The sequence below is a fragment of the Spinacia oleracea genome, chromosome 4 (assembly GCF_020520425.1).
Source record: "Spinacia oleracea cultivar Varoflay chromosome 4, BTI_SOV_V1, whole genome shotgun sequence".
NCBI classification, from domain to species: Eukaryota; Viridiplantae; Streptophyta; class Magnoliopsida; order Caryophyllales; family Amaranthaceae; genus Spinacia; species Spinacia oleracea.
The window spans coordinates 67,685,416-67,698,408 of record NC_079490.1 but is presented as its reverse complement, the minus strand read 5'-3'; the positions used below and the strand labels follow the sequence as shown (position 1 = coordinate 67,698,408).

The window sequence follows — 12,993 nt, the reverse complement described above, 5'->3', positions numbered from 1 at the left end:
AGTGCTCGGAGAACAAAGGTAAAGGCCCTTGGTTTATGATATGTTAATGATTGGAGGTTGGTTGAGGCCTCGGTTTTACTTCCTCGTTGATTAGGAAGTGCATAGTCATTGGTTGGACTTGAGAGGAGGTACGGGTGATGCTTACTTAGATGAGGGGAAGTGTTGGTTTATTTTTGTGGTCTCCTTGGTGTTTAGGAGGTGGTTTTTGTTTTTTGCTAGCTTGGTGTATAGGAAGATGTTGTTTTCTTCTTTGGTGGAAAGAAACTAAAGTGGTTGTGTATTTCTTTGGTAGAGAGGAAAAGAGCTCTTTGTTGTGCTGATCAATGGAGGTCGATATGAGTTATATTGGAGTGTGTTGTCTCACACTTGAACTCGATCTCCAGGTGGCAGATTGTTGGGGTTTGATGTGTGTGGAGGTGGGTTCAAGGTAAACAAATTGAACTCATAAGAGAGACTAAGAGTGAGAGAGGAACCTGGAGGAGCTTTCTTGAAGCCGTGCCAAAGCCCGCGGATCTCGCACCCTAATAGTTTCAACTCGGCAAAACCCACACCCCAACCCGCGGGTGCGGGTTCTTCGCGGCTTAATCTATATTTTTGTTCCTAGGTCGTTTTTGAGCGACGTGGATGGTTTATGACCATTGGATTGTAACATTTACCCTAAAACTATATATACTCATTTTATATCGTATTTTGAATGAGCGTGATAGATTTAAGAGAGAGAAACTTCTCATTGAAAGCTCATACACTTAAAGTTTAAGTGAGGGAGTATTGTGAGGCGAGACTTGCTTAGGTTGATAATCTTTTTGTAAATCTTCATCATAATTTCTAGTGAATTTGTGCGTTTTTCTCCCATGCTCGGGTTTGCCACGACAAATTTGCTTGTTTCCGATTTCACGATTAGTTTGCATACTTAATTGATTTTCGTAATTGTTAATGGTTGTTATCACATAATTCGTTTGAACACTTCTAATTCACAACACCACTTGTGAACCTACTGTGTGCATACAAGCACCTTATTCGATCCTCAGCCCCTACTCTTGTCGCCAATGGACAAGAGTGTTCGTTATGAATCAAATGCTCGCTCGTGCCCTACAATTCCCAAACAGTCATTCTACACAAGGCTTGCACCCTTGTTGTCAAATAGACGAGAATATCGCACGATCCAATGTCAAAATACTATGACCGATACACTAAGTCTATTTTGCAAATATTATAAACTTATTGTACAAAGTAAATTGAATTATCTGCTTATTACAACTTTTTTATATACGTAGTGAAAAAAAAAAATCCTTAACCAAATCATGCAATCCTATATAAAGACCATGTAGACAAAATTAAAGATAACCCCTCAATATATTAATTACTCATATCTTATCATTATTACTCTACTCATCTATTCCAACACTCCCAAGTGTTGTCTTCCCGCACAAACAAACACCACTCTCCCCCCTCTCTCTCTCTCTCTAGTTCTTGCAATAAATTCCTCATTTTCTCTCTCCTTCAAAACTGCATATTCTCTCCTTTACTTCTTCAAAACTCAAAACACTTGTAAATGTGTGAGAAAATCAAATTTTTTTTAAAAAAAAGTTAAAATAAAAATTAGTGATGATACTTTAGTCCCACCTTCCATACGCATAACCATATCCCTTTCTTCAATCCAACTCCACTTCTTCATCAAATTTCCCCCACTAAATACTTAAAATTTCACCCAAAAAATTTAAAATTCCACAATATATCTTCCTTTGTTTGCACTGAAATTCCTAAAGAAGGAAAGTTTAATCACAAAAACAAATAGTGGGTATTGATTATTTTCCAAAAAGAATCACTTATTTAATTGCGAAATGAGTATACAAGTTGTACAATCTTCAAGCATAAGTTCAATAGAAAATGGTAGCCCCACAAGAAATGATGGTTTGTACCAACAAATTCATGATGATGAAAATCATAATAATAATACGACGACTACTTGTTGTTCTGAGGAAGAAGAGGTGGGTGGAGGAGAGAGAAAAAGGAGGAGGGAAGTTGAGGAAGAAGAAAGAGATATTCAGTTAAAATTTGTTGGATTATTTTTTACTGCATTTAGGAGATCTGTTTTTGGGTGTTCTTCTTGTGATATTAGATCAGGGTTTTCGTCGTCTTCTTTAGGTGGTGGTGGTGGGATGGAAATTGGGTTGCCTACGAATGTGAGGCATGTTGCTCATGTCACATTTGATCGCTTTAATGGCTTCCTTGGTCTTCCTGTTGAGTTTGAGCCAGAAGTCCCTAGAAGAGCTCCTAGTGCTAGGTAATCACCACGTACTCTCTTTGTTCCCAATTAATTATCGTGTTTGAAAATATCTTCGTTGTTTGAATTATTAATAGTAGTATTCATAGTGTACCTCGGTAGTTTGAATTAGCTATGTGATTACTAAATCTGACAAGAGGTAGTAATTTTTGATAAATATCTTCATTTATGTTTATTTTCTGGTTTTTGCCTGGGTTTGTTATTTGATTTAAGTAAATATTAGAGTTTTTTTTTTAAAAAAAAAATTGACAATTAATTTAGATATAAATTTATTTTAAAGTAATTTACTTTCTCCATGAAATGTTGGAGAATGTTCTTTGATTTCCATTTGTTCTAAAAAGTTAGGAGGTTTAGAGTTTCTATGCACTTTTGATTTTTTAATTTACACCTTTTATTTCTTAGGTTTGAATTTGAAAATTCTAAGTATGTCGATGAGAAAAAATTCTCCGGGATGAAAATCGATCTCAGGATTACCTGAAATCGGGATGGAAGCTCTAACCAACTGAGATATCCATCACTCTCTCAATTTCATGTTTATTACGTACATTATTATACTTAAGGTTGTCTGTTCATCTTAACCGGTATAGAGTAATTCAATTTAGCCTAGCTGATAACTTGTTGTAAGTTGTAATCGAGTCCGACACATATGTACTATGAAATATGAATTATCATATCCAAAGGGGTCGTGTGGTTGTGGCAAAACACATAGAAATTTTAGGTGGTACAACTGTGGTACTCGTAACAAATTTCTTCTAGTCGGTCCGACACACATATATGAATTGTTACATTCTTTTTGGGTTCTCGTTATTGTGTCAATTCAGCTGTTAATATGACAAATGAATCTAACAATTGGTTTGTCTTTTTAAATCTTACTTCGTATTATTGAAGTACAACTTTATAAATCCCCTTTTCTTTTTGGCTTTTGTTAACTGCTAATCACCATATTCTAGACTATAATTTGGGCTACTATGTTGAGTAAAATATACTTTTGGGAACTTACCTTTCATAACTTTCATCATTTGGGGACTCACCTTATATCCTTCATCATTTGGGGATCGACGGTGGCCGGAGAAATAATATTCCGGCAAGCTTAGTTTTTTTTTAATAAAATAAATACAATATTTAATTAAAAAATAAAAAATAAAAACAAAATACAATTTTTATGAAGATTAAACTGTACTGCAAATTCCGGTCATAATATGACCACTGAAATTAGTAACCACAAAATAGCCCCAAAAAATTGCAACTAGTTTCATGGGTAAATACTTGTCTTTCATAAATTGTTTAATGCTATTTAGTACTCCATACTATATAACTAATTAACTTAAGTATATAGAACTACCATAGGTCGTAAGATTACAAAATTTCACTCAAAAACTTTGACATTCTCGATTAGAATCAGCTAGCTTGTTGGGAAGATATTGCATGTGAAATGCAGCATGCATGTACCGGAAGATCATGAAGATTTTGTAGCTAGTTAAGTGACAATGATTATATTGAATGTAATTAAAGAAATATTGGAACGAAATATTAATGACAATATATAGCATCTGAACCTCTAATATTCAAGATAAAAAAGAGAAATAATCAGCTCCATGAGAAGGCATAGACACATAGTACTATACCAAAAAAAAAGATCGAAGCATTAGACAACAAGGTAATTTGAGAGTTTGAGCACCTTGTGAATGCATTTACATAGGCTACTTTTTTTTTAAAATTAAAAAAAAAAAAAAACGAGACAAGATAACAGAAGCCATATAGATGCTGCTCTAGTAATCCCATATCAGGTAATCCCAGCTCCAAAGTGATGAGTCATTTTACACATTTAGCAAAGTAGTATTGTCTAGCTTATAAGTAGAGAAATGAATTTACCTGGACTTTAAAATCTTTTGCACCTTCTGATCAATCTCGGTTGTAGTGGCCTCTATTTTTGTTAGCCAAATCCTTGCAACAAGATTATGGCTTATTAGTTGGTAAGTTTACTTGATTTTATTGTAAAAAGAATGAGTTCAACATGGAGGCTTTAAGGAAAAAAAAAATACCTGTAATGCCTTAGAGTATATATAATTTCTTCCGTTTGGAGCAATAAAGCTATGATTAGAGGAAGTAACACTATTTTGTGTTGATTGTGATGGTAATTGAGCATTGTCATTCATTATTGTCGTTGACCGCAAAGTTTGTTCTCCCCCATAATCATATCCAAGGAACCTAATACCATCAACAATAGATTTCCTAGGATCCAAATAATGCAACTTACTTAGATTAGTGTACCCCAAATTTGATACTAATTTTCTAAGATATGATGCATCTAAATCCTCGGCCAAATCATTGAATATTGTGGTAGACCCACCCTCGTATCCCATACCGCCATGAACTGATTTCCAACATCCACCGTGATGAACAACAATGCATGGTTTTGGTTCCATTGCAACAACCTAAGTACCTGTTATGTAATCACACAAATTTGGTCGAATTTCCTTCAAAAAATTGAAAATTTTACTTAAAGCCCTAAACCCTAACCAATTACATATACAAATTGTTGTCTAATGACGCTAAATGTCAAAATTGCAAAGAAAGAACGTGAATTAGATGTAATACCTGGCTGAGATTAGCGTATGTTCTTTGAAAGAGAATGGAGATAATTCATGAATTTCTCTTAGGGTCGTCCAAGAGTCAGGAGTCTGTTCTAACTTGTATTTTCTATCTCCTTTTAAAAAAAAAAATAGCTTTGTTTAATGAATTTTAATTTTACTTGCTTGTTTTAATGTACACGCTAATATTAGCAAAGTCAAACTCACCGGAAAATAACCACTTTTCCACCGTCGATCCCCAAATGATGAAAAATAAAAGGTGAGTCCCCAAATGATGAAAATAAAGAAAGATGAGTCCCTAAAAATATATTTTACTCCTACTATGTTTGTTTTTAGTCTTGGAAGTTGGGACCATCTTCAATCTATAAAGTTAGATTTAGGGGATAAAGAGGTAAACATGGTTCTTATAGTCTCCAATTAGGGACCTCCATGCTGATTTTCTGGGGTACAAGTAATTTTTTCTGTCGTCCAATATATATTTTCCTACAATAATATATTTGGAATAGTAATTCAAAATTTCGAATCAGTAATTGAAAAAGATGGACCTCAAGAACAATTATTGAATGTGGATATGTCGATTAGTAGTCAACTAGTCGGTGTAGTGTCTCATATTTTTAAGGTGTATACAAAAAGATGTAAATTATGGCTAATATTTGCTTAAAGTTGATCCAATTAAACCTGGTACGTACTCTTACAGCATATGCGGGATGAAAATCGTTGCATATAGGTGGATTATTAGGTGAATTCTCACCATCATTAATGGTTGGGTATTCATCATCATTCCCCTTAATGGAATAAAAAACAAGATATTAATTGAATCAATTAACTAAAGAAATACCAAAGACAAAAGAAAAAGTAAGACAAACTTTGGTAATTGAGATGTAATGGCACAAATGTATTTTGCGGAAGCATTGTAGAGGGCGAATCTATAACAAGATCAACTAAAAATTCGTACAATATTCTTTGTAAAAACGTTTCAAATATTTTGTGGAAACTAGATCTACAACTTATTATACCATTTTAGATTTGTGAAAAATCCAAGAATTGGAATGTATTCCATTGATCATATATAGTGTTACAATAGTCCTAATTATATTAGGAAACCTAATGTGACTAGAATTGTACAATTATTATCCTAATAGAATTCTATTCTCGATTAGTGGCTTTCATCTGTATGTGGAGTTATGATGTTTTGAACATTCAATATGTTTATTAAGATTGTTAAGGATCTAGGTTTGCTAATTCAGTTGGTTGCTATTCTTTTCATTATAGTACTACAGTGTTTGGAGTGTCAACCAATTCTATGCAACTTTCCTTTGACACCAGAGGAAATAGCGTGCCTACAATACTCTTGCTAATGCAACATCGGTTGTATGGTTTAGGAGGTCTCAAAGTAAGCCTTCTATATATGTCTTATTCAATCCCTTTACCAACTGTTGATCTAGCTTTGTTCCTTGGCTGGTGAATAATTAAAGTTAAAATGAATGTTTTTAGGCGGAAGGAATTTTCAGAATCAATCCTGATAATGGGCAAGAAGATATTGTAAGAGATCAACTAAACCGAGGACTAATTCCAGATGATGTCGATGTTCATTGCTTGGCAGGTCTAATAAAGGTAATCTGAAGATTACAAGCAGAGGAATAGTTTCGTAATAGATATGTCTTGCAATAAAAAAGGAGTCTAATCAGTTTAGTTGTGCTTAATTCTTAGGCTTGGTTCAGAGAACTTCCAACTGGTATTTTGGACTGTCTTTCCGCGGAGCAAGTTATGGAATCTCAGACAGAAGAGGAGTGCTTTCAGCTTGCAAGGCTTCTTCCTCCAACAGAAGCTGCTCTTCTGGATTGGGCTGTTAATCTGATGGCTGATGTTGCACAGTTTGAACATATGAACAAGATGAATGCGCGCAATGTTGCTATGGTGTTTGCTCCAAACATGACTCATGTGAGTAAAAAAGAAGTTGGTTGTAATGTCCATTGCAGATACATATGAATATATGATTCTTGGTGGTGATAAATCTGATAATGTATTGTAAAAGTTTCTGCTTTGTTAATCAATGGCTCTTGTTATATATGCAGATGGCAGACCCTTTGACAGCTTTGATGCATGCAGTGCAAGTGATGAATTTCCTGAAGACACTCATCGAAAGAACATTAAAAGAAAGAGAGGATTCGGTGTTAGATTCAGCTCTTGATTCTTACGGTAGGGATCCTTCAGGTGACAATGGTTGTCACACCCCCTTGCAAACCATTCACGAGGTGAATAGTGAAAGCGAGCCAGATGTTATAGAAAACCAAACTTCTAAAGCCATGAACACTACTGCAGCTGATCAGCCAGCCACCTCGACTGAAAACATCAATATCATTCCTGGAGAATATCAGTCCTTACTCAGCAATCATAGAGATGAGGAATCAACACCTGAAGACAGCAAAACCAAGCCGTGTATCAAACAGAAGAATAGTAGAAATGGACAGACTTCTACAACTAAAAAGGGACCTAGAAAGAATAATGAAAAACTTCTTGTTCAGGTAGCCCCTAAGTCGGGAGAGAAAACTAAGGGATCTATCCTTGTTACCAGTGTTAAACCAAGGAATGAAAGAATTGAAGCTTGGCGGTAAATCTTGTTGTGCTTAATTCGTTCCATTATAAATCTATGTTTGTATTATCTGCATCTTTTGTGGCTGGTGATCCAAAGTTGAAATTGTAGTTTCACTTTGGAATAATGTATTTAGTATCTATTACGGCTTTTTCTGGATGATTTTATATGCTGTATGATTGGTGATTTTCTGTTTATCTGTTCTGAAGTTTTTTGGGATATTTCCTTGTAACCCCAGAAGAGCTAACAGTTATATGTAGGCTTTGGATTTTTGTATGAATCAAGTCGTAAATTTCCTAATAACATTGTATAGTTAGCAATTTGTCAAGCAATGAATCTATGATGTTAAAACCTTAAGTTTGTGTCGGAAATAATACGTTGTAACCATGAAAATTAACAATAAAATTATAGGGAAGAATACAATACTCAATAAATGATCTCAAAAGCTGTGACGGGTTTTACGCCTGCCCTAGAAGCGTATTTCGCCAACATCGGTACAAGGTTCTCAGTGACGATTGCTCCCCAAGGGTAACACAGCTCCCTTCCAACTCTGTACCCCGATTGGAAGGCTGGAATTACTTCAAGAACTGCTCAGATCTCTATGGGACAACAATGACAGAGATAATAATTTTTTAGGTTTTTTTCGTTTCTCTGTGTGTATCTGGCGTATTTTATTGGAATAAATAAAAAGTATTTATAAGGAATCTGGTATAAACCGCAACTCCCAAACAATACTCCAAAACCAATACCCACGACAACAATGAAACGGGCCCACAAGCATTATAACAATTAAACGGATCCGTATTGCATTATAATTACCAACAATCCCCCACTAATGCATACGGACAAGAGATCTTGAAATCTGAGCAGTAAATGAAAGGTTTAGCGCATAAATGTTAGTGTCTAAAGACTTGAACTAACATATTAGTGGAACGAGGTATTCAACCACCAATAAAGTATCCGAAGATTGAACTCTACGACTATTGAAGAAACCGAACATCACACGCTTTACCTTTAGAAGCTTGAAAAATTCCGCGACCGCATGAAACGTCATACGAGGCCAACATTCCCTTGGATTCTAGTGAGTATTATTAGAAAAACAACAAACATGATTTTCATAGAAGGATGCCATCCCCTCTTACTCACATATGTGTCTCATTAAGTCTATTTTACCACATAAACCACCTAAAAGGGATATGAAGACATTAAGAACTTTAAACGTCCAACCTTACCCATCGGTATATCCATCAAGTCTGTTTTATTAGGACCACTCAAAGGAGCTATTGATATATTAAGAACATATTGTTCAACCTCACAAATTACACAATGTATCTATCACGTCTTCTCATGAAATCACTTAGTAAGTGAAGTCAATGAGGCTAGATACTTTAATCCTAAATCTATCAAGTTCAATAATAAGAACCTCCCACACAATGGGACTATGGACTCATAAGAGCAACAAGAATTAACCTTCCCAATTATAAAGCGGTGTATCTATCAAGGTTTCTTATAGTACCACCCATTCTAGGGGATCATAAGGCTAGATACATTAAGAGTAAAATACTCAACCTCACACAAAACGGTGAATCCATCAAGTTCTCTCATAGAACCACCCAAAACCGGGCTATAGATTCATTAAGAGCAGAAGCTCATCCTAACAAGTGTTTTCCGTAGAAATTGAACACGACATAGATTTTAAAAACCCTTCCCCTTAACTAGTTTGACACCAACTCGTGCCAAGACCTTACTTAAAGAATATTTTCTCTTTAATCTCACATACTCACGGAGGGTATCCCATTCACAAATAACTGTACCTTCTCGTGTCTAAATTTCACAAATGTGTCTCACTTTGCCAATGAACTCATTGTACCTGGCAACTAACACATACAGTAGCTAGTGAATGACAGTATAAAGAAATGCGATCACTAGTAGAAAAAACCCTTATTGCAGCGGGCTTTTAGACCCCTGTTGCAGCGTACATCGTATGCTGCAACTGGGGGGCCTGCAACAAGTCTGAACTTGTTGCAGCGTACAATGTTCGCTGCTAAAAGGTGTTTTTTGCAGCGTACATATGTATGTACGCTGCAACAAGTGCCAAAAAATTGGCAAAAATTTGGACTTGTTGCAGCGTACATATATATGTACGCTGCAAAAGACTCAACTTTTTGCAGCGTACATTTATTTGTACGCTGCAACAAGTCTGAATTTTTGCGAAATTTTTTTCCCTTGTTGCAGCGTACAACATATATGTACGCTGCAACAAAGCACTTTTGGCGGGAAAATTCTAATTTTGTTTAGGGATACCTAGAGTGCCTTGCACCAAATATAGATGGGCACGTTTGTACTAGCAGCACACCAGACAGAGCCGAAATGCCACAGAAGCTTAAGGCAGATGGGCACGTTTGTACTAGCAGCACACCAGACAAGGAACAAATAGGAGATAATGGCAAAGCCTAACATGTAAACTTTTCCATGAAGCAAAAGGTATCAATAAACAAAATCTGAAAATGGTGGCCAAGCAGATGATCACTTGAGTATTCACATCATCTACCAACCAAAGGGAAAAAAAAACTAAATTAAAGAAGTCAAAGTACATGTAGTTAGTCTAAGGAAGCCTCTTGCAAAACATTGTATTGTATTTCTCTTCAACTCAATCAAAAACAGTCATGACATTCAAAATTGGAATAGTCCTATTCATAGAAGTTTATGGTTTCAAGAAAGATTTGAACTTGTTGGTCCAGCACCAAAGCTTCCAGCTCCACGACCAAAGCCTGGCCTACCACTAGAAGAACCCTGTGAAATAATAAAATATGTATCATCAAACACGAATCTGGTACAATGGGGAGAGGGAGACAATCACAAACTCACACCTTATACGACCACAGACAAAGAGTAAGCCCTGTTTTAGGCAATATAAAATCAGCCATCTAATACTGGTTCTATCCATGATCCACATGTTTACACATCCTTCAGGAGGTGACAAGGGAAATATATAGCATTGTATTCATACAGATTAATTTACCTTTCACGCAAACACTATGCTACTATATAGAGGAAATTCAGATCCAAATAGAATTATCAACTAAGTCTTCTAAGTACCGGTATTCTGGACAAAGCTATCTCAGCAGCTGAACTGGGCCTAGGATCCAGTCTCATATCCATAACCCTTGAATAGGTTCATAGAATATTGTAGAATTATTTATATCCAAATTCTACACATCACTGATATTCAACAACGCCAAAGTAATGGCAACAAACACATGACACGTAGGATTCCACTCTATTGCATATATCTTCTTCACAAATGTGATCAGTTCCATCGTTTTAAGTTACAGAAGGTAGTACAGCATATCATTCAGTAGATAACTAGGTATAGCTCGCTTCGCTGAATCACCGGAATGTAACGTAACAACATTGTAATAAAAATTCAGATCATCAAAGAAAATAAATATTAGGGTCTTAATAGTTAATACGGAGTACTATCCAAGTGCAATTAGGACTATTAAAAAACAGAAGCTACCCAAGAAACTCAATTAGCACTATCAACGTTTCACACTTACCCCAAATGATGGTCTGTAATCAGCAGGAGCACCGCCCTTGTCACCGGAATCACCTTCACCACGAGGTCCAGAACGGTAGCCATCCCTATCACCAAATCTAGGCCTGTCTCCTTCAAATCGCGATCCCCCACTGGTAAAAAATTCAACAACATAACAACCAAGTTAGAAAGCTGACATCCAATTTGAAAAAACAACAATATCAGCAGAGCGCCACTAATAAGATAAGTTTGTACTCCGTATTAAACTTGTGTTTACCATCAGAAGGGAAATCACAATTATGACAACCTTAACCATTTTGACTATAAAAAAAAAAGAGCAAGCCATTACCGTGGGCCAGGTGCGCCGCCCATTGGCCTGCCAGCAGGCTTCATCTGCTTCTTTAAGGTAGCAGGGACAATCTCTGAGGGAAGGTTGAGGTAAGTACGAAGGAATTCAATACCCTCGTTGGTCAAGAACCAGTAGTAGTGCATCCAAGCAAAGGTCTCCCTCACATACTCCTTGGACTTAAAGCTTTGCATCAGCTTGATCACTTGCAGATTCGGGACATCAATGTCAGGGTGCTTTGCCAAGTTGTAATCTTTCTTTGCAAAGCAAACTCCCTCTGTTCAAAATTCATTCCAGTTCTAAATCAGTACAGAAAGCTTGCATTTCTGAATCACTTTGATAACAGAAAAATCTCTTATGGTTCTGATTAAAGAACTCCAAAAGATTAACTATGAGTCTATAACTGACAAAAGCTAATTTAAAAAGGAAATCTACAAACAAATAACATACAAAACTCAATGCGATTATGAGATACAAATAATGGAGTAGCACAAGCCGTATCACCGTCAAGTCACAACAGTAACGCGGTGCAGCCACATTCAACATTAACAATTCAACGATTTCAACCTAGTGCAGCTAATAGAACATTGGTTTGTACTCCGTACATTTATATGATAGTAAAATCTAATCACCTTGGGAAGCAATTCTTAATTAAGATATGTTGTTCATAAATCATACCTCTGGCTATCTGTGACCACGAAAGACAAAGCCTAAACCAAATTGGTGCTAAAAGTTACTGTTCCACACTTCCACCTATCACTCAGACATGTAAATATATCCCAGAGTTACCACTTCCTTAAATACCCCAGTATCCCAATCCAATATTGAAATTTGGGATAAATGAAAGATAACACATTTCAACTGTCAAAATGAAATACTCCGTAATATAAATTTAAAACCAACCACATTGGAAAAAACCCAGAAATTCATATCATATTGCCATAATCTAATCAATTATTCACTAATAAAAATAAATTAAATTTAAGTGGGAAAAAAAGTCTGTTCATATAAAATTGCACCAAACACAAAAAGGAAACCCATAATTTAGATCAAGAAAGAGAGAGATGACCTTGGAAGAGGTACTTGCTGATCTCACGGCGGTTCTGCTCAGTCATGATCTGTTCAACAATACCCAAAATTATTATGAAATTTCACACACAAATTAAAAGGAAATTGAAGAATGAGAAATGGAAAATACCATGTTGACGGAAATACGAAGAAGGGATCTGTGGGAATCGATCAAATGGTGAAACTTGCAAAGGGAATGCCGCAATAAACCTTGAAATAAAGCTTAAATCGCAGAGAAACCCTAGTTTTGTTCTTTCGTAGATTTTAAAAGACCCCGTTTAATCGTTTAATAATTGAAAAACAGCCAAAAAAATCAAAATAAAAACGAAAATCAAAACGAAAATCAAAAACGAAAATCAAAACGAAAATCAAAACGAAAATCAAAAACGAAAATCAAAAACAATAATCAAAACGAAAATCAAAAACTAAAATTGAACCCTAATCTGAAAACGAAAATAAAAAATGAAAATAAAAATTGAACACACCATACCGAAACCACCGGAACCACGACGCCGAGCAACCACCTGAACCACGACGCGACGGGGAGATGCTGAACCCCCGGCCGACCAAGAA

At 35.8% G+C, this 12,993-nt stretch overlaps 3 protein-coding genes across 3 annotated transcripts; 1 reads left to right on the top strand and 2 right to left on the bottom strand.

The window, feature by feature from the left end:
- The first annotated feature begins 1,388 nt into the window (after positions 1–1,388).
- On the top strand, positions 1,389–7,771 carry LOC110802630 (rho GTPase-activating protein 5). The gene is made up of 5 exons (XM_022008070.2): positions 1,389–2,284; positions 6,148–6,268; positions 6,370–6,489; positions 6,586–6,816; positions 6,951–7,771. Exons 1-5 carry the CDS (start codon positions 1,842–1,844, stop codon positions 7,488–7,490), a joined length of 1,455 nt encoding a protein of 484 aa, XP_021863762.2. The 5' UTR covers positions 1,389–1,841; the 3' UTR covers positions 7,491–7,771.
- Positions 3,887–5,017, bottom strand: LOC110802631 (uncharacterized). The gene is made up of 3 exons (XM_056843502.1): positions 4,883–5,017; positions 4,327–4,727; positions 3,887–4,228 (listed from the first exon to the last, which is right to left on the bottom strand). Exons 2-3 carry the CDS (start codon positions 4,708–4,710, stop codon positions 4,187–4,189), a joined length of 426 nt encoding a protein of 141 aa, XP_056699480.1. The 5' UTR covers positions 4,711–4,727; positions 4,883–5,017; the 3' UTR covers positions 3,887–4,186.
- A 2,131-nt stretch (positions 7,772–9,902) lies between the features above and the next one.
- On the bottom strand, positions 9,903–12,709 carry LOC130459734 (40S ribosomal protein S10-1-like). Its single transcript, XM_056827256.1, has 5 exons — positions 12,551–12,709; positions 12,422–12,470; positions 11,356–11,629; positions 11,029–11,158; positions 9,903–10,261 (listed from the first exon to the last, which is right to left on the bottom strand). The coding sequence occupies exons 1-5, from the start codon at positions 12,551–12,553 to the stop codon at positions 10,181–10,183; spliced, it is 537 nt and encodes a 178-aa protein (XP_056683234.1). The 5' UTR covers positions 12,554–12,709; the 3' UTR covers positions 9,903–10,180.
- Positions 12,710–12,993: the final 284 nt, after the last annotated feature.

Excerpts from the sequence above, each read along its gene's own strand:
- LOC110802630 (XM_022008070.2), top strand. The coding sequence starts at position 1,842 with ATGAGTATACAAGTTGTACAATCTTCAAGCATAAGTTCAATAGAAAAT. Across the intron at positions 6,269-6,369 it reads ATGGTTTAGGAGGTCTCAAA|GCGGAAGGAATTTTCAGAAT; the intron begins GTAAGCCTTCTA and ends GAATGTTTTTAG. Across the intron at positions 6,490-6,585 it reads GCTTGGCAGGTCTAATAAAG|GCTTGGTTCAGAGAACTTCC; the intron begins GTAATCTGAAGA and ends CTTAATTCTTAG.
- LOC110802631 (XM_056843502.1), bottom strand. The coding sequence starts at position 4,710 with ATGGAACCAAAACCATGCATTGTTGTTCATCACGGTGGATGTTGGAAA. Across the intron at positions 4,229-4,326 it reads TATACTCTAAGGCATTACAG|GATTTGGCTAACAAAAATAG; the intron begins GTATTTTTTTTT and ends TCTTGTTGCAAG.
- LOC130459734 (XM_056827256.1), bottom strand. Across the intron at positions 11,159-11,355 it reads GGCGGCGCACCTGGCCCACG|TGGGGGATCGCGATTTGAAG; the intron begins GTAATGGCTTGC and ends ATTTTTTACCAG. Across the intron at positions 10,262-11,028 it reads ATTACAGACCATCATTTGGG|GGTTCTTCTAGTGGTAGGCC; the intron begins GTAAGTGTGAAA and ends ATTATTTCACAG.